We start from the raw sequence: 21,632 nt of genomic DNA, 5'->3' as shown, positions 1-21,632 counted from the left end.
ACGGCGAATCGAGGCGGCGAACGGTGGCGGCCGAAGGATGAAGAAGGTCCCGCTCCACTCGCTGCCGTGGCGCCGAGCTCGCACGGGGGCACGTGGACGACGTAGGGGAGGCAGACGGAGCTCATGGACTGGATCTCGGAGCGCGGGGTCGACGTTAGCCGCGGCGGCGAGCAAAACCATGGCGACGGCGGCTCGGCAGTGCGCGGGGAGGAAGCAAAGGCGAGGGGGAGAACGAGAGGGGCGGCGGAGTGAGGAGCTAGGGTTAGCAGGAGGGAGAGGGGGCTTTTTGTACTGAGGGGGAGGTCGTGGATGGCTTCCACGCAGGGCTCGGGTGGCCATGGCCGGGGGGATGAGCGCCACGATCCCCCCTGCCTCCCTGTAGCAGAGGAAGGGGACGAGGGGGTGGGCTGGCCCCTTTTGGCTAGATGGGCCAAGTGGCCCAGGAGGCTCTCTTTTTGTTTTAATTTTTGTTTAGCCTTATCCTTTTTCTTATTTTTCTTTTCTGATTTAATTTTATTTCCCAAATTGTTTTAGTTTTGTAAAATATTCATTTAGTACCTAAAATAGTAACACTAATTATACCACTGCCACAATAACTTTGGAACCTAGCTAAGGTAGTTTAGTATTTTATAAAATATAATAGGGGTATAACTAATTGTTTTTGCTGCTGTTGTCATCACTTTAGGGTATTTAATTATTTTAAAAAGATGTTGTTTCTCCACCAATATCATCCATGATTTATTTGTCACATTAACAACATTTTATTTTTAATATTTGAAAATATTTTATTGTTTGCTTGATTTTGAATTTGAATTCGAACCGGTTTCGAACTAACTCGAGATTAGCAACTATAATCGAGGTGACGTGGCATCATTAGCAGAGGTTCACTGTAGCTTAATTATCCGGGCGTCACACACCCGTAGCAAAGCCGAAGTCCGTCCGAATCATGTTAGCAATTGCCGCGTTCTATGATTATGAGATATGGCAAATGGACGTCAAAACGGCATTCCTTAATGGTTTCCTTAAGGAAGAATTGTATATGATGCAGCCGGAAGGTTTTGTCGATCCTAAGAATGCTGACAAGGTATGCAAGCTCCAGCGCTCAATCTATGGGCTGGTGCAAGCATCTCGGAGTTGGAACATTCGCTTTGATGAGATGATCAAAGCGTTTGGGTTTACACAGACTTATGGAGAAGCCTGTGTTTACAAGAAAGTGAGTGGGAGCTCTGTAGCGTTTCTCATATTATATGTGGATGAAATACTATTGATGGGAAATGATATAGAATTCTTGGAAAGCATAAAGGCCTACTTGAATAAGTGTTTTTCAATGAAGGACCTTGGAGAAGCTGCTTATATATTAGGCATCAATATCTATAGAGATAGATCGAGACGCCCCATTGGTCTTTCACAAAGCACGTACCTTGACAAGATATTGAGGAAGTTCAATATGGATCAGTCCAAGAAGGGGTTCTTGCCTGTATTGCAAGGTGTGAGATTGAGCACGGCTCAATGCCCAACCACGGCAGAAGATAGAGAAAAGATGAGTGTCATCCCCTATGCCTCGGCCATAGGGTCTATTATGTATGCCATGCTGTGTACCAGACCTGATGTAAACCTTGCCCTAAGTTTGGTAGGAAGGTACCAAAGTAATCCCGGCATGGAACTCTAGACAACAGTCAAGAATATCCTGAAGTACCTGAAAAGGACTAAGGATATGTTTCTCGTTTATGGAGGTGACGAAGAGCTCGTCGTAAAGGGTTACGTCGATGCTAGCTTCGACACAGATCTGGATGACTCTAAGTCACAAACCGGAAATGTGTATATTTTGAATGGTGGGGCAGTCAGCTGGTGTAGTTGCAAGCAAAGCGTCGTGGCGGGATCTACATGTGAAGCAGAGTACATGGCAGCCTCGGAGGCAGCACATGAAGCAATCTGGATGAAGGAGTTCATTACCGACCTAGGAGTTATTCCCAATGCGTCGGGCCCGATGACTCTCTTCTGTGACAACACTGGAGCTATTGCCCTGGCCAAGGAGCCCAGGTTTCACAAGAAGACCAGGCATATCAAGCGTCGCTTCAACTCCATTCGTGAAAATGTTCAAGATGGAGACATAGATATTTGTAAAGTGCATACGGACCTGAATGTCGCAGATCCGTTGACTAAACCTCATCCACGAGCAAAACATGATCAACACCAGAACTCTATGGGTGTTCGATTCATCACAATGTAACTAGATTATTGACTCTAGTGCAAGTGGGAGACTGTTGGAAATATGCCCTAGAGGCAATAATAAAATGGTTATTATTATATTTCCTTGTTCATGATAATTGTCTATTGTTCATGCTATAATTGTGTTATCCGGAAATCGTAATACATGTATGAATACATAGACCACAACATGTCCCTAGTGAGCCTCTAGTTGACTAGCTCGTTGATCAATAGATGGTTACGGTTTCCTGACCATGGACATTGGATGTCGTCGATAACGGGATTACATCATTAGGAGAATGATGTGATGGACAAGACCCAATCCTAAGCATAGCACAAGATCGTGTTGTTCGTCTGCTAAAGCTTTCCTAATGTCAAGTATCATTTCCTTAGACCATGAGATTGTGCAACTCCAGGATACCGTAGGAATGTTTTGGGTGTGCCAAACGTCACAACGTAACTGGGTGGCTATAAAGGTACACTACGGGTATCCCCGAAAGTATCTGTTGGGTTGGCACAAATCGAGACTGGGATTTGTCACTCCGTATGACGGAGAGGTATCTCTGGGCCCACTCGGTAAGACATCATCGTAATGAGCTCAATGTGACTAAGGGGTTGGTCACGGGATGATGTGTTACGGAACGAGTAAAGAGACTTGCCGTAACGAGATTGAACAAGGTATCGGTATACCGACGATCAAATCTCGGGCAAGTAACGTACCGATTCACAAAGGGAATTGTATACGGGATTGATTGAATCCTCGACATCGTGGTTCATCCGATGAGATCATCGTGGAACATGTGGGAGCCAACATGGGTATCCAGATCCCGATGTTGGTTATTGGCCGGAGAGATGTCTCGGTCATGTCTGCATGACTCCCGAACCCGTAGGGTCTACACACTTAAGGTTCGATGACGCTAGGGTTATAGGGAAAGTTTGTGCGTGGTTACCGAATGTTGGTCGGAGTCCCGGATGAGACCCCAGACGTCACGAGGAGTTCCGGAATGGTCCGGAGATGAAGATTTATATATGGGAAGTGCTTATTCAGTTGTTGGAAGTGTTCGGGGGTCTATCGGTATTGTACCGGGACCACCGAAAGGGTTCCGGGGGTCCACCGGGAGGGTCCACCTGCCCCGGAGGACCCTATGGGCTGAATATAGAGGGGAACCAGCCCCTAGGTGGGCTGGGCGCCAAACCCCCCCTAGGGCCCATGCGCCTAGGGTTGGGGGGGAACCCTAAAGGGGGCGCCCCCTTGGCTTGGGGGGCAAGCCTCCCCCCCTTTGGCCGCCGCCCCCCCTCTAGATCCATCTGGAGGGGGCCGGCCCCCCTCTCCCTTGCCCCTATAAATAGAGGGGGGTGGGAGGGCAGCCGCAGCACATCCAAGGCGCAGCCCTCCCCCTCCCCAACACCTCCTCCTCCTCCCGCGAAGCTTGGCGAAGCCCTGCCGGAGTACCACGCTGCTCCAACATCACCACGCCGTCGTGCTGCTTCTAGACGGAGTCTTCCCCAACCTCTCCCTCTCTCCTTGCTGGATCAAGGCGTGGGAGACGTCACCGGGCTGCACGTGTGTTGAACGCGGAGGCGCCGTTGTTCGACGCTTGGATCGGAATCAACCGCGATCTGAATCGCTTCGAGTATGACTCCCTCATCCGCGTTCTTGTAATGCTTCCGTGTCGCGATCTTCAAAGGTATGAAGATGCACTCCCCTCTCGTTGCTAGTAAACTCCATAGATTGATCTTGGTGATGCGTAGAAAAGTTTTAATTTCCGCAACGATCCCCAACAAGACATCCCTCTAGTCATCTAAATGATCACGTGATCCAAATCAACTAAACCATGTCCGATCATCACGTGAGATGGAGTAGTTTTCAATGGTGAACATCACTATGTTGATCATATCTTCTATATGATTCACGCTCGACCTTTCGGTCTCCAGTGTTCCAAGGCCATATCTGCATATGCTAGACTCGTCAGGTTTAACCCGAGTATTCTGCATGTGCAAAACTGGCTTGCACCCGTTGTATGTGAACGTAGAGCTTATCACACCCAATCATCACGTGGTGTCTCGGCACGACAAACTGTCGCAACGGTGCATACTCAGGAAGAACACTTGTACCTTGAAATTTAGTGAGATATTATCTTATAATGCTACCGTCGTACTTAGCAAAATAAGATGCATAAAGGATAAACATCACATGCAATCAATACAAGTGATATGATATGGCCATCATCATCTTGTGCCTTTGATCTCCATCTCCAAAGCACCGTCATGATCACCATCGTCACCGGCTTGACACCTTGATCTCCATCGAAGTATCGTTGTCATCTCGCCAACTATTGCTACTACGACTATCGCTACCGCTTAGTGATAATGTAAAGCAATTACATGGCGATTGCATTTCATACAATAAAGCAACAACCATTTGGCTCCTGCCAGTTGCCGATAACGGTTACAAAACATGATCATCTCATACAACACTTTATATATCATCACGTCTTGACCATATCACATCACAACATGCCCTGCAAAAACAAGTTAGACGTCCTCTACTTTGTTGTTGCAAGTTTTACGTGGCTGCTACGGGCTTAGCAAGAACCTTTCTTACCTATGCATCAAAACCACAACGATTTTTCGTCAAGTGTGTTGTTTTAACCTTCAACAAGGACCAGGCGTAGTCACACTCGATTCAACTAAAGTTGGAGAAACAGACTCCCACTAGCCACCTGTGTGCGAAGCACGTCGGTAGAACCAGTCTCATGAACGCGGTCATGTAATGTCGGTCTGGGCCGCTTCATCCAACAATACCGCCGAATCAAAATATGACATGCTGGTAAGCAGTATGACTATTATCGCCCACAACTCTTTGTGTTCTACTCGTGCATATAACATCTACGCATAGACCTGGCTCGGATGCCACTGTTGGGGAACGTAGTAATTTCAAAAAAAATCCTACGATCACGCAAGATCTATCTAGGAGAAGCATAGCAACGAGCAGGGAGAGTGTGTCCACGTACGCTCGTAGACCGAAAGCGGAAGCGTTATATCAACGCGGTTGATGTAGTCGTACGTCTTCACGATCCGACCGATCTCAGCACCGAACGTACGGCACCTCCGTGTTCAGCACACGTTCAGCTCGATGACGTCCCTCGTACTCTTGATCCAGTTGAGGCCGAGGGATAGTTTCGTCAGCACGACGGCGTGGCGACGGTGATGATGAAGTTACCGGCGCAGGGCTTCGCCTAAGCACTACGACGATATGACCGAGGTGTTGAACTGTGGAGGGGGGCACCGCACACGGCTAAGAGATTGTTCGTTGTGCCTTTGGGGTGCCCCTGCCCTCGTATATAAAGGAGGGGAGGAGGAGGCCGGCCAACAAGGGGCACGCCAGGGAGAGGGGAGTCCTACTAGGACTCCAGTCCTAGTAGGATTCGGCCCCACCCTTTTTTCCTTCTACCGGAGGGGGAAAAGGGGAAGGAGAGGGAGTAGGAGAAGGAAAGGGGGGTGGCGCCCCCTTCCAAAGTCCAATTCGGCCTCCTCCCTTGTGGGGGGGCGCACCAGCCCCTTGTGGGCTGGTTAGCCTCCCTCCTATGGCCCATAAGGCCCATATCTTTTCCCGGGGGGTTCCGGTAACCTCCCGGTACTCCGGAAAAATGCCCGAATCACTCAGAACCATTCCGATGTCCGAATGCAACCTTCCAATATATGAATCTTTACCTGTCGACCATTTCGAGACTCCTCGTCATGTCCGTGATCTCATCCGGGACTCCGACAAACTTCGGTCATCAAATCACATAACTCATAATACAAATCGTCATCGAACGTTAAGCGTGCGGACCCTATGGGTTCGAGAACTATGTAGAAATGACCGAGACACATCTCCGGTCAATAACCAATAGCGGAACCTGGATGCTCATATTGGCTCCTACATATTCTACGAAGATCTTTATCGGTCAAACCGCATAACAACATGCGTTGTTCCCTTTGTCACGGTATGTTACTTGCCCGAGATTCGATCGTCGGTATCATCATACCTAGTTCAATCTCGTTGCCGGCAAGTCTCTTTACTCGTTCCGTAATGCATCATCCCGCAACTAACTCATTAGTCACATTGCTTACAAGGCTTATAGTGATGTGCATTACCGAGAGGGCCCAGAGATACCTCTCCGAAACTTGGAGTGACAAATCCTAATCTCGATCTATGCCAACCCAACAAACACCTTCGGAGACACCTATAGAGCATATTTATAATCACCCAGTTACGTTGTGATGTTTGATAGCACACAAGGTGTTCCTCCGGTATTCGGGAGTTGCATAATCTCATAGTCAGAGGAACATGTATAAGTCATGAAGAAAACAGTAGCAATAAAACTAAACGATCATTTATGCCAAGCTAACGGATGAGTCTTGTCCATCACATCATTCTCCTAATGATGTGATCCCGTTCATCAAATGACAACACATGTCTATAGTCTGGAAACATGACCATCTTTGATAAACAAGCTAGTCAAGTAGAGGCATACTAGGGACACTATGTTTTGTCTATGTATTCACACATGTACTAAGTTTCCGGTTAATACAATTCTAGCATGAATAATAAATATTTATCATGAAATAAGGAAATAAATAATAACTTTATTATTGCCTCTAGGGCATATTTCCTTCAGGAGGCGCTCCACGACCGCAGTTGGATCGCCGACCTTCGTGGGGCCCTGACCCCAGGTGCACTCGCCGACTACGTGCACCTGTGGAGACTGCTCCGGCCTATTGCTCTCTCCAACTCCCCCGACCGTCTGCTCTGGCGATGGACCGAGAATGCCAAGTCTTGTTACCGGCCTTGTACGCTGGATCTACTACGCCCCCTTTCTGGCGCCTGACGTGGAAGTGTTGGGCTAACCTGCACGTCAAGATGTTCACCTAGCTCGCCGACCTCGATCTTTGCTGGACCGCCGCTAGGCTTGCCCGGCATAGCCTGCCGCACAATGATCGTTCCGCCCTCTGTGACCAGGCGGAGGAGACCATGCAGCACATCATCATTGGCTGCCCATTTTCTCGGCAAATATGGCATGACGTGCTTGCTTGGGTGCGTGCTACCACCCCCCCCCCCCCCCATCCGGAGAGGAGGACTTCCTCCCTTGGTGCATGGCGGCCCTCGCTGGATCCCCTGCTGACCTTCGCAAGGGCCTTGCCACGCTCGCAACGCTCACGGCGTAGTCCATCTGGAAACACCGCAACTGCTGCGTGTTCGATGGTGATACCCCCTCCATCTCGAGGCTATTTGCGTCTATCCAGGACAAAGCTAGAACCTGGGCCAGGGCAGGCGCTCGAGGACTAAATCTTCTGCTAGCATAGGGATGTATTTGTACTTGGGCTGAGCATCCCATCTTCTAAAAGGCTCCGCGGCTCCTCGTCTTGCCTCTGAGCACAAGACTTCGAGCCCGCACCCCCCCCCCCCCCCCCCCTCTCTTCTGCTGTATGCTTCCTACCTATCAATGAAATGATATGCACTCTTGCGTATTCGCGAAAAAAAGGCAATAAGCAAGATGCAATTGCAATATTCCGTAATTAAAAGGTCGGGGGAAGCTCATCGGTTGCTTAGCGCCAGTCACGAGAGTGACACTCATGTGATAGCAAGCAGATAAAACTAACAAACCACTTGCAATAAAGAAGGTTGGCCCGGTCTTGGCGCCATCTGAGCTAACAAGATCGATCGTCCAAACCAGCAAACTCAGCCAAGAATCAATCAGACCTCGTCTTGGTTACAACCGTTGATAGGGTCAAGCTCCATACAAAAACGCCTAGCTAATAAGGGTATGGCCCTGAGAACAATGCAAAACCCGGCCGGCCTGAGAGCCGGAGCGAGGCGCTGCCCGCCAAAACCCACCATTTGGACGCACGCCGTGCGGCGCGACCTATTCCCGTTGTTGTCACCTCGGCGAATTCGTCCACGTATCAACGGCGGGCAATCGCCATGGCCCATGCCAACAACTGAGCAACAACCACCGGTGCAGCTGCACTGCTAACAGAGACCCGGCCCTTCTTCCGTAATCGCCGTTCACTGCCTGCGCCACTGGGGCACCCATGGCGCCGCCGTCGTCCTTGCTGCGCGACCTGCTCAGCGTCGATGGATTCAAGAAAAACCGCAAGCAGCCGGACAACAACCCCTCGGCCGCGCCGCGGACCACGAGCATGCCCCTCCAGCACCGGCGCCCCACCAAGCCCGCGCGGTCCCAGTCCGACGTCCAGCACCAGCAGGCCCGCGGCCGCCTCAACCTCGACACCAACGGGGACGCCGCCGGCGAGGAGCCGACCCCGCGACGGAAGTCGTCGGCGTCGCTGAGGACCGCGACGAGCTACAAAATCAAGGACGGCGGCAGCGGCCCCGGCGCGATACCGGCCCTCGACGAGTCCGCGCTCAGCGCGCTCATCTCCCTGGCCGCGGGCACGGTGAAACAGTTCGCCAAGGACGAGGCCTTCCGCGCGTTTCTGCGGAGCGGCTGCACGTCGTGCGTCGGCGAGTCCGACCACCGCGCCGTGCTGGACCTCCGCGTGACCGTGCAGACCGTGGAGAGGGCCGCCGCGGTCGGGGAGGCCCTGCTCGACCCGCGCGAGCTGAAGCGCGCCTCCCTCCGGCTGCACTCCCTGGCGTCCCTCGACGCGGACGAGGCGCTCGCGGTGACCGCGTCGGGGGTGCCGCACGAGCGCCTCGCCGCGTGCGCGCACCTCTACATGTCCGTCGTCTCCAAGCTGCAGAAGAAGGACCACTCCTCCGCCGTACACGCCCTGGAGGCCTTCTGCCTCGCGCCGCGCGAGGCACGGACAGTCCTTCTCCCCGCGCTGTGGGACAGGCTCTTCCGCCCGGGCCTCTCGCACCTCAAGGCATGGCGCGACAGGGAGTCGGCGGCGGCGAGATCGAAGCCGGACGCGAGGGTGAAGGACGTCGTGGAGAAGCTGTTCGTCGACGCGCTGGACGAGGGCACGCGCGCGCTCGCGTGCTACTACAGGGACTGGCTGCTGGGGCGCACCGAGGCAATGGCCCTCCCGTCCGTTCCCGCGCCTCCGAGCACGGCTCCTCCCGCCACCGCGCCGAGCACCGCCCCTGCCAGCGCGACGAGGTTCTCGACGTCGACGACGTACGACATCGGCTCGGACGTCGCGTACAGCTCCGGTACCCCGAGTCCTGCCATGTTTGTGATCGAGGAGACGCCGCGGCAACCTGAGCGGGTGCTGGAGGAAGGCAGGGCTGCAGACGCCGACAGCTCAGGGAGCGTGTTCCACGAGTGTGACGACGGCGAGGTGAGGAGCTGCAGTCCCACACCACGGGGAGAATCAAGCGAGCCCATGCCTCCTAATATGCTGGCCAACGAGGCATTTGAACCACGGGTAAGAGGCGATTTTATCTGGAAGGAAGCTCAAGTTCGTGCTCATGCATACTGAAAGAATTCACACTCCACAATCTTTCAGATCGAAGATGAACGGGGCAAGGGAGCAGAGGAGTCAACGAGCTACCTGCCGGCTCGCGACATGTCAGCCATTGACCTCCTCACACTCGAGTTCTGGTACGAATCCTTCTCACTCCGATTTCCCACTCCTTATCGGTACAACACATACTGATCCATGTTTGATTGGGTGTGAATTTTCCAGTGAAGGGCCGCTCCAGATCAGTGGCAGTGTCACCGACGGCGGCCAAGTCCAAGCCACCATTTTCTCCACCACCCCGAGCGACTTCCTCTGCCCACTGACGCGGCAGATCTTCAACCGCCCGGTGACGATCGAGACAGGCCAGACGTTCGAGCGGCACGCCATCGTGCACTGGTTCGACAGAGGCCTGCGGACGTGCCCCGTCACGGGGCAGGAGCTGGAGGCCCTGTCGGTCCCGGACACTAACCGCGTGCTCACGCGCCTGATCGACGCCTGGAAGGAGGAGCACTGCCGGAACCTGCGGGCCGCCGACGGCAGGGCGCCGGAGGAGAAGCTGAACGTGGCCGTCGTCGACAGGGTGCTCCATTCGGGGCTCAGCGTGTCGGAGCAGACGGAGAGGGCGCGGCACCTCATGGCGATCGGCGGCGTCGACTTCCACCTCCACAGGCTTCGGGACGGGAAGGAGGAGGAGCAGAGGGCGCGCGCCGCCGAGCACCTGCTGCTGTGCATCAGGGCGGAGGGTTCATGCAGAAACTACGTGGCTGTGAGGGTTCATGGAGAGAGCGTGGTCCGGCTTCTGCAGAGCGAGGTGGTCTCGGCGAGGAGCGCCGCGGTGCGTCTGCTCGTTGAGCTGCTCCGGCTGAGAAGGTAGAATTCATTTGTGATTGACATGAAAATACATACGTACATGGTTCTGTACTTGTCTGTGTTTTTGTCTGATGAATGAAACGTGCTAACTGTCGCAGGAGGGGAATGGTGGAAATGTTCATACGTGGATTGTGCACGGCGTTGGTCACCGAGACGATGGACGTGCTACTCCAGCGTCTTCGAAGCTCGCCGGTCGAAGAGCGAGCTCTCGTTGCTGTTCTGCTGTTATACTTCGATCGCACACTGTCACTGGTATGCTGCATCAGCCCTACACATTTTGTTGCTGCACACTTTTCTTGTCAGTGTCGTGGAACAACGAGATATAGTCTGAATATCTGTAAAAGCATGTTTTCATTCTGCTCAAGTACTCAAGAAGTATGACCAAAAACATACTAGAAGTATTCTGAAACTCAGTCTGTAAATTATGTGGCAGGACGAGCCTGACAGAAGAAACAGCAGCGTATACAGAGAAGAGGCAGTCAGGATCCTCACAGAGTCTCTGAGACGCTGCCTGATCGACGAAAACGTGGTGCCCAACACCCGGAAAGCTCTGCTGATGCTGGGAGGGCATTTCTCCTTCTCAGGCGACCTCCTCGCCGAGGACCGGATGCTGGAGCAGGCCGGCTTCGCCGACGACACACCTTCCTCCACACCCGTCACTTCCGACGCAACAGTGCAGGTACCGCGTGCAATACCGACGCATGGTTTCAACGGTTTCTGAGTTCTGACTACACTCACTCAACGCACTGGTGTTCTCTTTGCCGTGATTAGGAGACGGAGGCGGCCGAGACCGAGGCGTGGCAGGAGCACGTGACGGCGGTGCTCCTCGGCAGCGGGAGGAGGCCGTTCCTGGCGGCGCTGTCCGGGTGCCTGGCCTCGCCCGACGCCGGCCTGGTGGCGGCGTGCCTGACGACGGCGGGGTGGCTGAGCCGCTCCCTGGCGTCGACGCGGCTCCGGGACACGCACACGGACATGCAGCTCGCCGCGTTCTCGGCTCTGGTCCCGCGGCTGAAGCGGTGCCTGGCCGGCGGCGCCGCCCACCTGCAGCCCCGGCACAGGGTGCTCGCCGCCGTCACGCTGCACAACTTCAGCAAAATCCCAGGTAACTACTCTAATTATCACTTATCAGCGCCTCGTATCGACCACGAAAACCGCACGAAACTATCAAATCATTAAGCATTCATTGAGACACGACGTCGGAGCTGAACTACTCCATTGACTGACGGACTGAGCTACGTGCAGACTGCAGGGTGCTGCTGATGCTGCTGGCGGACGGGCTGCGGGGTCACCTGGCCGACCTCGCGGAGCTGACCCGGACGGCCGGTCAACTGTACGCCGAGCTCCACGAGTGACGACGACGACCTCGGGCCCGCACGCGAGTCGCCGGGGCCGGCCGGCCTCTCGTGCTCTCCGCGCGGAAGATTCAGCGGAGAAAAGTATGCGCGGGAGGCGCTGCTGTTCTTTGACTGTTTCAGGCCAGGGCGCACACGGATATGCACGCATGCCTGCTGGAAATGAAATTGTTCTCGACTCTTTTAGTAGCAGCTTCGTCGTCGACAGCGACGAGGGCTTAAAGGCTAAGATCCAACTGTGCAGTGTGATTTCTTGAAGCTTGTACAGAACACTGAGTATGTACGATGAGGCGCCGGCCGGCTGTAAATACGCAAGTTGATGCTTTAGACAGAGACACATTTGTGCAAGTTGCTTGTGCTTTTTCCAGGCCATGTGCTGCTTGTATATGAAATGAAATATCATCGGTCTTTGAATTGATTATTTCCACTTGGAAAATCTGTGCGGTGGATTAGGGTTGGCCTTTTCTGGAGCTACGAGGGCATGTACAATGGTGGTATATAGACACATATGTCCCATGATAAAAAAAAAATAGCTTAGGCATTATCAAAGAATATAAAGTAGTCTCACACTACACATCCAATCCTACTTTTCACTTCAACTTTTTCAACTTCATACATCAGACCCCACCTTTTCTCTTCAAGTACCTGCTTCCTGCAGAGGATTCCACATCCCTATGCGAACGTATTTTTTCTGACATCCGATCCTACATGACATGCGAGGCATCACCTTGAGGCTATGAACTGCCATGCCCAAACTTGCACACATAGCAAAATTCGGTCAACAAAAATGGATTTTGCTAGGGTGAGAGTCACTGGCGGAGCTATGTTGAGGCCGAGGGGGCCGCTGCCCCCCCAGCCTTGGACCACACTCTGAAGGGAAAAAAATTAGGTAGGGCTTAGATGAGATTTTTTTTAGCAATTTACAACCCCAAACACTCATGTTTTTGCATTGGTCCCCAGCAATACAACCCATTAACGGTCGCGTAAAGAGCGTCCTCTGGGTTATGCCACATCGATTCTACTGTCCCGAAGGAAAAAGTTAAATGTGATGGCCCATCGATCCCTGCACTTTTCATCGCTCACACGCAAGCCTCCCCTCGTCTCCTCTCTCATGAGCTCTCTCTCCCCCCACGACCCCTCGCTGCCGCCACCACCCATGCCAGCCGATTCCGGCGAGTCCCGGCGGTGGGTGACACACCAACGACTTCCCCTCGCGCCGCTCCTTTCTCCATCCATCCAAATCGGTCGCTACAAGCCTTCCACGCTCGCTCCTGACCCTCAGCCGTGGCTAGGGTTTCGGGTGCGGCGTCCCCTTCGTTGCCGGCAAGGCTCAGGCAGCATCCGGCGGCTCGTCTCAGCTTGGGGCAACTAGCGCTGGCGAGCAACCCTCCCCCGTTGCTAGGGTTTTGGCCTCCGCGTGCGGCTGCTCGAGCTCTGTCACTTCCTCCCAAGCGGGGCTCGTCTGGTTGAGCGGTGGCGGAGCAGGCCTGAGCGCGCGGCCACCAGATCGGCACAGGCATAGCAACAACGAGGAACAGTGGCGTTGGCGGATGCCCTCACTCCCTTCTTATGTCTTCTCTCTCTATCCCTCGGCACATCCTCTTTGAATCGGGAACGTCTCTGCCGTCTTACTACTACACCTTAATATGTTTCGCATGATTTGCTTCATGAATTACTTTGATGTGCCTACTTTGTGGAGAGACCTTTTTTTTCTTCCTAGATGTTCATCTTAGCTTACTACTGCCTGATGCCTGAACTTTGAATTCTAATCGGCAACAAGTAGTTGTATACATGCAACAAGAAAAGAAATCTCACTTGTATATTTTCGGTTTCAACACATGCACCATGGCAATCTTTGGTAGAGTAGGAAAAATGCTCATAACTATGTATTAATCATAGTTTCTGACGATTGTTTCTGACGATTCGTTGGTCATTTATTTTGCAGAGATCTGCTTGCAGTTCATACTTCATTGGTACCATAGTTTAATGTACTATCTATCATGTATGTATATGATGACTCCTTTTATCCTTGAAGGCATTGGAGTTCTTAAAGGGAAATGTTAATGATGGTGTATGAAATGGTATGTCGAAAGGTGTGCTTGTTTGGGCATTATTATCCCTAACTGAAGTTCTGTTGTGTTGTTATATTCAAGAGTACAATTCTTTGCTTCCAGTTTCTTGAAGGTAGCCATATTCTGTTACTTATTCCCTGATGATTTTAAAGGTTATGTGTACTATCAAACTGAATGTGACAACACTGGCTTATTCGTAGTTCTCTTTTCTTTGCCTAGAATTTATGATTTATGGCTGATGTCAATTCCATCTTTTTAGGTGCTTGTCAAATATAGGTGGAAAGCTTGACATGGAGGAGCCACAGAGGTTTGCAGAATATGTTTCTAGGTTGGCCCTTGAGAGGGAGACTGAAGCAAACTCCAACATGTTTCAGGTGCACGTCCTTTGTCCCTTGTGGCCGTCTCCCTAGCAAACCTGGAGCATTGTACACTTTGGTATATGTGGTTAGTCACTGATTTTAATGGCACTTATGATAGTCCGAGCACATACATGCTTGGTTTTACTTCAGTTAAATTCGTGGCATTCTATAATTACTAAGAACTAATTTATGAAAATTGGACCTGAAGAAAGTGTGCCTCTCTATTTTGTGCAGATAACGACTTCAGGTTACATATTGTGACTAGATTAATTAGGCTTACACACTGAGCTTTTTCATTGTTTCACTTAAAGAAATTGAACTGTTGTTGTGTTAATATATTTAGGCATCTTTGAAGACTTTCTTGTCACCGTCCCTCCCCGGTGATCTTGAGGGACAAATCAGGTAACCGTCTACTTCTATATGTTCACAAATAGACTGGTTATGTATCTGGTATAGATCGTTAGTACTTTGCAATAATTTGATAAGATACTAAAATCAAAGGTATGGCCGCTATTTGGTGAGCAGGGTCAGCTATAAAATCGAGAAGAAGACAGGGAGGAGTGATGGGTCTGCACATACCTATAAGAAGATGGCCTGAGGTGATTTGCTTCTGTTTTCATGATATACATGTGTAGGCTCTGTTGCTACAAAATTTTGTTGATGCCGTGTTATAAATTTCCGTTCTTGTAATTTATCTCATCTAATGATCTCGAATCTAGGTGAGAGTTTGGTACTGCAATTTGGTTACTACGACCAGTAGCATTTTCTTATATGGAATTAACATGTCGTAGTTTGTCAATATCATCTGAATTGGACCATCTGACATTTACATCAAGGAGAACAACAAAATGCTTAGAGGTATAGATTTCTGTTCGTTTAGATTTCAGCACATAGTATTTTAGTTTTTTGCACATCTCTTTCATGTTGTGACGTTGTTTCATTAGTGTTGATTATAAGTTTGCTGATTTTGCGCCCGGCACATTTGGAGGATCATGAGACTGGCACCATGGTTTTAGTTGGAACATATAAAAGATTGTCAGAAAACCTAAAGATAATCATATCATAACCTGCATTTTCTAAGTAAGAAAATAAGGATGCACTGATTCTCCATAAGCTCATCAAACGACTTGTGCAAGACGATACAAATGGGTGGAAATAGTAACTCAGAAAGTCGAACCAAATAATTAAAACCAGTGAGGTACTTTGTTCATTTTTGTATGGAAACTTTTAAAAGATATCATAACCAGCATACAATGGGTGGAAATAGTAGGTCAGAAAGCCAAACCAAATAATTAAAACCGGTGAGGTACTCTGTTCATGTTTTTTTATGAAAACCTTTAAAAGATGCCATTACCAGCATGTGGATTTGCATTTCTTTTTAACTGTCCAGCTCTTAACAATTGTTGCTTTGTAGTGGCCATAGATGAAAACTACTTTTAGTCAGATTTCCTATTGCACACTGAATTAGTTCCATGTATGCGTTTACACCTCTTTTCAACTATGTGATACTGTAGAAATCAAGAACCGTAACAATTCACCATTTAGATACTTCATATCTCACTTGCAAATATGTTCCCTTCTTTGTACCCTATATATTAGATATTTTTTAATAATTTTAGGGTCATCCTAATTATTTCAAATTTTAGGCCATTCTAAACTATTTGGAATAGTTTGCCAGCATTGCTGGAGACAAATCCAATATGCATCAGTTACTGTAATATTTCTGGAACCATGTTATCACCACATATTTTAACTGAAATGAATGTGATTAAATTCATATCCTTGTTAAGATAAGGATAGGTACAAGTGGTATGATTATGGGAGTACTTAATAAATTAACAAAAATAATGTATTAGACAATTCCTTTGAACCTTCAAAAGGATGAATTCGATTACCGCATTCAAAAGATAGCTAAATGATTCAGTTTAGTAACTCTACATGTAGCATGTTCTGCAATAACAGGGAGATATTTGATTGTGATCAATCCTGCAGCTAATTGTCACAGGATTCATTGTCTGCTTGGATTCCTTTCTGTCTTTGCTCATCATTATGCCTGCAAGAATTGTGATGACTGTTTGGCGAGCTGAAAACTAGGTGGGTTCACGATGATGCCGTAAACTTGATGATTTACACATAGATTATGTGCATTGCTATGGAGTATTATTTTGTTATGTACAGATTAGTCAGGGTGTGTACTGCTATGGGAGAGGAGCTCCCAACTCACGCCCTAGAGTGTGTGGAGGAAGCAGGGGGCGGTGGCCTTGGAGAGAGGGTTGGGCGTTTGCGACAGCGGAGGAGGAGCCACGCTTGCTGGCTGCAACAACTGCTCAGAGTGGAGGTGGAGCGAATCAGCGGGTTCACGCAAGGCCTGGCCGAGGGCAGCGAGTTTAGGGGCAGCCGTGCCTTGCATACTTCCAGGGTAACTTGTGCTAGCTTTTAGATTATTCATCTTCGTTTTACCCTGTGAATGATCTACTCGGATTAGTTACGAAAGGACACAGCTCAGCTGCTCTAATCTTGTTTTTTAATAGTTGTCGTAGATCTCTTAAGATTCATTTTCTTCGGTGTCAACTTTTTGCGTTGTAAGAAACCATTGCATAAACACGTGTCATGCATGGCCCAAACAGGAAAGTGAAAGGGGCGCTATCCCATCTGACACCGCCGAGCTTCCGCTCAGGCGGCACGCCACGGGCGCGCCCCAACCACTAGTTTGTACCAAGCTCCGCCACTGGTGAGAGTGAGTCATAGATCTATTGGCAAGATGGCTTTAGATGCTCGTCACTGTCTGTCCTTCGCGTGTACGCCAGCGTAATCTACTTTGGTCTTCAACTTTCCCGTGCACTAAACAGGTAGGTTTTGGCCTTATCACGGCGATTCACATGGCGTTAGGATTAGTCTTTGCACTGTTTCTCCTCGATGAAGAGCAGACTTGCAAGCATAGCAAAGACAATCCTGACTTGTTCCGCAAAAATAAAATAAAAATACAATCCTAAGAGCAACTCCAATGGGGTGACCCAAACGGACGCGCGATTTGTCCACTTTTTATCTGTTTGGGTCGGTCAGGCGGACGTGCGCGTCCGCATTTTAAAATGGGCCGGCTTGACCGCCCAATGGGGAGGCCGACCAAAATGTGCCGCCGTGAAAAAATAACAAGTTGCACGAAATAAACATAATTAAACATAAAGTGGCCGGTCAAACGCCAGCCAAAGTCCACCTAAATCTAATAAACATTAAATAAAACATTAAAAAAAGTCCTGAACAGGGCCTGCTGCCGCCCCGCACGCTGCCCTAGACGTCGTCGGCCTTGCTCTTGCCCTTACCGTCGACGCCGCCGTCGTCGGTGAGGTCGATGAAGACCGGAGCAGGGCCAGCCCACCCGAACGCCGCCTGGTACGCTGCCAGGGCAGCCTGCTCCGGCGTCTGCTGGGGCGGCGGCATTGCGGCAAGCCGCGCGCGCTCCTCCTCCTCGAGCCGGAGCGCCTCCGCGTCGCGTTGGAGCATGGCCTCGTAGCGCATCTGCTCCTCGCCGTCGGCCTGCTCCTGGCGGAGCCAGTGCTCCTTCCACCGCTCGAGGTGGGCCACCTCTTCCTCCGGCGTCGCGGCGAAGTGGACGGGAGGCGCACTCACCCACTCGCGGTACTGGCCCGTCCACGAGTAGGCCTCCTCCGACCAAGTGGGTGGAGGCGGGGAGCGCTTACGCGTCGGCTCCGGCTCCGGCTTGGGCTGGACGGGCGGCGACAGTGGCGGTGGCGGCACGAAGAGCGGAGTGTGGACGGAGTGCCCCGCCGCCGGCAGGGCAAGGGCTTGCTCCAGCCCATCCCAGTGCGCGTCCTCCGCGAGGCGGCTAGCCTCCAGCGCGTGTTGCAGGGCCTCCTCGAGGGCGGCTTGGTACTCCGCCTCCGCCTCCATGTCCTTCGGCTCTACCTGCGGGGGCGGCGGTGGGAACGGCGGCGGGACGGCGTCGACACCCGAGCGTCGTTGCTCCTCGTGTTCGAGGGCGAACCACGCCTCCTAGTTGGGGGAATCGGCGGCGTACTCTGGCAGCCGACGCTGCTCCGGCGTGAGCTGCGCGCGGCGCATGCGCACCTCGTCGTCGTGCGCCCGCTGGGTACGCGGAACCGCCGGCACCGGGATCCGCTGCGGATCCAGATGCCAACGGTGCGGCAGCGTGACATCGGGGTACGGCAATGGCTGCCTGTACTCCCAGTGCCACCGCGCTTGGTGCACCGGGATGTGCAGGCACCGGCGACCAGGGCGGAAACGCATCGCCGCCGGAGGAGGAGGGGGAAGGGGAGCACGGGAGGACGAGGCGCCGGGGGTGCCCTTGCCCTTGCCCTTGCCATTGCTGCTGCCGAAGAGGCCCATGGGCGCGCTAGGGTTTGCGGTCGCCAGCGAGGAAGCAAAGGGAGTGGTGGGGGGCCAGATGTGGACGAGAGAAGTGGATGAGGCCGACCTTGCCGCATGCGTGGTTTAAAAAGGACGCTTCCACTGGCTGACGCGTGGGCCCGCTGTCGGTGGTCGTCATAAATAAGACAACCGATGGCGGTTGGTGGCCACCAGGTGGGGACGCGGCGGACGGCGAGGAGACGCGCGGCGCGTCCACGCCGACGCATTCCAGGCGCAATTTTGGGCCGGAAATGGGTCGGCGCGGACGCTAGGCGGACACGATTTGAGTTTGGGTCGCCGCGTTGGGCCGCCATTTTTGTCCGCGCCGACCCAAACGGACGCTGGCGGACGAAATGGGTCGCCCCATTGGAGTTGCTCTAATTTCCTGAGTCCCAGTCACAGATATTATGCAGTGCATGCATGCATCACAGAGGACCTGACCGTAATTATTCCATACGATGGCTTTGGGGGCAAAATTTCGTGTTTTGACCCTTTTCACGTATAAAATCGAGATCTGACCCCGTTATGAATTTTTTTCGACATTTGACCCTTTTGGCTACCGCCGTAGACCCCGACGGTAGGGATGTACAGGCTACCGCCGTCCACCCTGGCGGTAGGTTGCTTTGACGGCCGTCTGGCCGTTAACGGGGTCTGACGTGGCAAAGGGGCCTACCACCGCCCGCCTTGGCGGTAGGCTCCAACACCCTACCGCCGAGGTCTCTGGCGGTAGGGTCCTGGAGGATAAGGTTTGGTGGGGTCCACTCACCACCCACCCACTCCACTCATCTTCTTCCTCCCCGAGCTCTCACTCTCTCCCCCTTTTCTCCCCCACCCAAGCACCCACTAGATCCCCCTTCATTGCTTGAGATTTGTCCCGTGGATCGAGGCCATTTGCATCACCCAAGGTACCTCCCCCATCCCCCCTTCATTTGGTTGGTTCAAATCATCTAGTTTTGTTGGAATCAACTAGTTTTGCAACCCCCCTAGTTCTTCCTCTAGTTTAGCATTTATTGTGCATTTATGGCACATTTATGGGGCATTTATGGTGTATTTATGGTTGACCTAAGTAATATGTGTCACTCTTTGTTGTGGCAAGCTAGCTTAAGTGTTAGGGTTTGGGGTTTAGTTAGGTTAGGGTTAGGGTTAGGGTTAGTGCTATGATTAAGGTATAGTAGATCTTAGATTCAAATGTTATATTTTAGATGGTTCATCCATATGAAATGGCCGGTCCATGGATGACTCAATTTTGTTTCGTTGTTTTTAGATGGATAAACTAGTGAATGTGCATTATTTGGACAAGGCGGCTTTCATGGATGGAAATGCCGACGAAGGGGAGGAGGCCATGGTTTTTTACACAAGCCCGAGCTATGATGATATTGTCGTGGAAATGAGAAACGTCCTCAATTGGATTAACCCAAGTGATGGTGTGAAGCTTATTGAGCGATATGATGTGGGAGTGGGAGTAAAATCCCGATTAAAGAGTATGCCCATCACCTCTCAATTGCATTGGGATGTGTATAAGGAGAAAGTTGAGGGATCACAAGACAAATCACTTGAGTTATTTTCCACAAGACAAGTAAAGGTTGAAGTTCCTCGGCCACTACTCGACTTGAACCGAAATGTGTCCTCCCCAATACATGATGCTGTCGTGGTGTATGACCACAATGCGGCTAGCCAACCACCAAGTAGCCAACCAAATGAAGAGGACATCAATGCTAGAGCAATAGTTCTTGTAGGTGATGATCATGTTGGAGATGAGGCCGTTGCTCATGTTGATGGAGATGCTATTGCTCAAGATGATGTGTATGCGGAAGAAGAAGAGATTCATTACAATCCCATTGGTGACTTGGATGTCATTGTGCATCAACAAGACATGGACCGGAACCTCCCTTATAGCCGTATGTGTAGGTATGAGTCGGATGATGAGGGTCCACCGGAAGAATTGGATGAGGATGGATTCACGCCGCAAGAAAATCAAATTTACAAGAAGGTAATGGTAAGGAAAGAGGACCCTCTTTGTTTCGTGATCTTAGCCTTGCCGACAAGGCCGTTGTTGATGGTGGCATGAGGTTGGGCTTGATTGAACCATCACCTTGCCCGAGGATGGGTGATCCAAGGCCACCGGGTGAGGACGAGAATGCTCATTTAAAGAAAGGGATCAAGTTTGGTTGTTTGCAAGAGTTCAAGATATGGTTGAGTGACTATGCCATTCGAAACCATGGGCCGTTCGTTGTTGGTCATTCCAACAAAAAATTGCGCTACACAATCAAATGTGACAAAGAAGGTTGCCCATGGAAGGTCCGTGGAAGAAAGATCAAGGAAACCGGGCAATGGGAGTTGAAGAGTTGTGTGGCCACCCACAAGTGCATACCACCGGAGAAAGCGGACCGAAGCAAGGGACACCGCCAACTCACGTCCGAGTATCTAGGCTATAAATTGTTGAATGAGATATCCCATGATCCAACCGTGAAGGTGAAGTTCATCATGAGTTCGGTCTTCGAAAGATTCGGGTACCCGGTCAAGTATGGAAAGGCGTGGATGGCGAAGGCAAACTCTATAAGGATGTTGCATGGTGATTATGTCGCCCCGTACAACATTCTTCCGAGAATGTTGGGAGCCATTGCTCATCGGAACCCGGGCATGCGCCATAGGGTCGACTCAATCGAGGGAGTGTTTCATCGAGCTTTTTGGAGCTTTGGGCAATGCATCGATGCATTTAGGCATTGCCGCCCCGTGTTGTCAATTGATGGCACGTTCTTGACCGGAAAGTACAAGGGCACGTTGATGGTAGAAATGGCCCACTCGTCCAATGGCAATGTGTTGCCGGTGGCATTTGCATTGGTGCCTTCCGAGCACGATGATAATTGGCAGTGGTTTATGGATCATGTGGGGACGAAGGTGATTGGCCCCAAAAGAGAGGTGTGCATCATATCGGATCGCCATCATGGGATTCTCAAAGCAATAGAAGT

At 51.3% G+C, this 21,632-nt stretch overlaps 1 protein-coding gene and 1 long non-coding RNA gene across 3 annotated transcripts; both read left to right on the top strand.

Annotated features, from left to right (window-relative positions):
• Positions 1-8,046: 8,046 nt before the first annotated feature.
• On the top strand, positions 8,047-12,282 carry LOC109738403 (putative E3 ubiquitin-protein ligase LIN). Its single transcript, XM_020297506.4, has 7 exons — positions 8,047-9,588; positions 9,670-9,764; positions 9,850-10,494; positions 10,593-10,746; positions 10,928-11,173; positions 11,266-11,596; positions 11,737-12,282. The coding sequence occupies exons 1-7, from the start codon at positions 8,287-8,289 to the stop codon at positions 11,844-11,846; spliced, it is 2,883 nt and encodes a 960-aa protein (XP_020153095.1). The 5' UTR covers positions 8,047-8,286; the 3' UTR covers positions 11,847-12,282.
• Positions 12,283-14,158: 1,876 nt separating this feature from the next.
• Positions 14,159-16,561, top strand: LOC123497151 (uncharacterized). Of its 2 annotated transcripts, XR_012203310.1 has the most exons (6): positions 14,159-14,292; positions 14,621-14,679; positions 14,803-14,876; positions 15,069-15,135; positions 16,270-16,371; positions 16,456-16,561. It is a non-coding gene; the product is annotated as an uncharacterized lncRNA (long non-coding RNA). The 2 variants fall into 2 exon arrangements; XR_012203311.1 differs by lacking the exon at positions 15,069-15,135.
• Positions 16,562-21,632: the final 5,071 nt, after the last annotated feature.

The sequence above is a fragment of the Aegilops tauschii genome, chromosome 2, assembly GCF_002575655.3.
Source record: "Aegilops tauschii subsp. strangulata cultivar AL8/78 chromosome 2, Aet v6.0, whole genome shotgun sequence".
Classification (NCBI taxonomy): domain Eukaryota; kingdom Viridiplantae; phylum Streptophyta; class Magnoliopsida; order Poales; family Poaceae; genus Aegilops; species Aegilops tauschii.
Note: the sequence above shows the minus strand (reverse complement) of the source record. Positions and strands in the feature narration are given on the sequence as shown.

What these genes read in the sequence shown, in the direction of transcription:
- LOC109738403 (XM_020297506.4), top strand. Translation starts at nt 8,287, where the DNA reads ATGGCGCCGCCGTCGTCCTTGCTGCGCGACCTGCTCAGCGTCGATGGA. An exon ending in CTCCTCACACTCGAGTTCTG is followed by an intron (nt 9,765 to 9,849) that starts GTACGAATCCTT and finishes TGAATTTTCCAG; the next exon opens with TGAAGGGCCGCTCCAGATCA. An exon ending in GAGCTGCTCCGGCTGAGAAG is followed by an intron (nt 10,495 to 10,592) that starts GTAGAATTCATT and finishes TAACTGTCGCAG; the next exon opens with GAGGGGAATGGTGGAAATGT.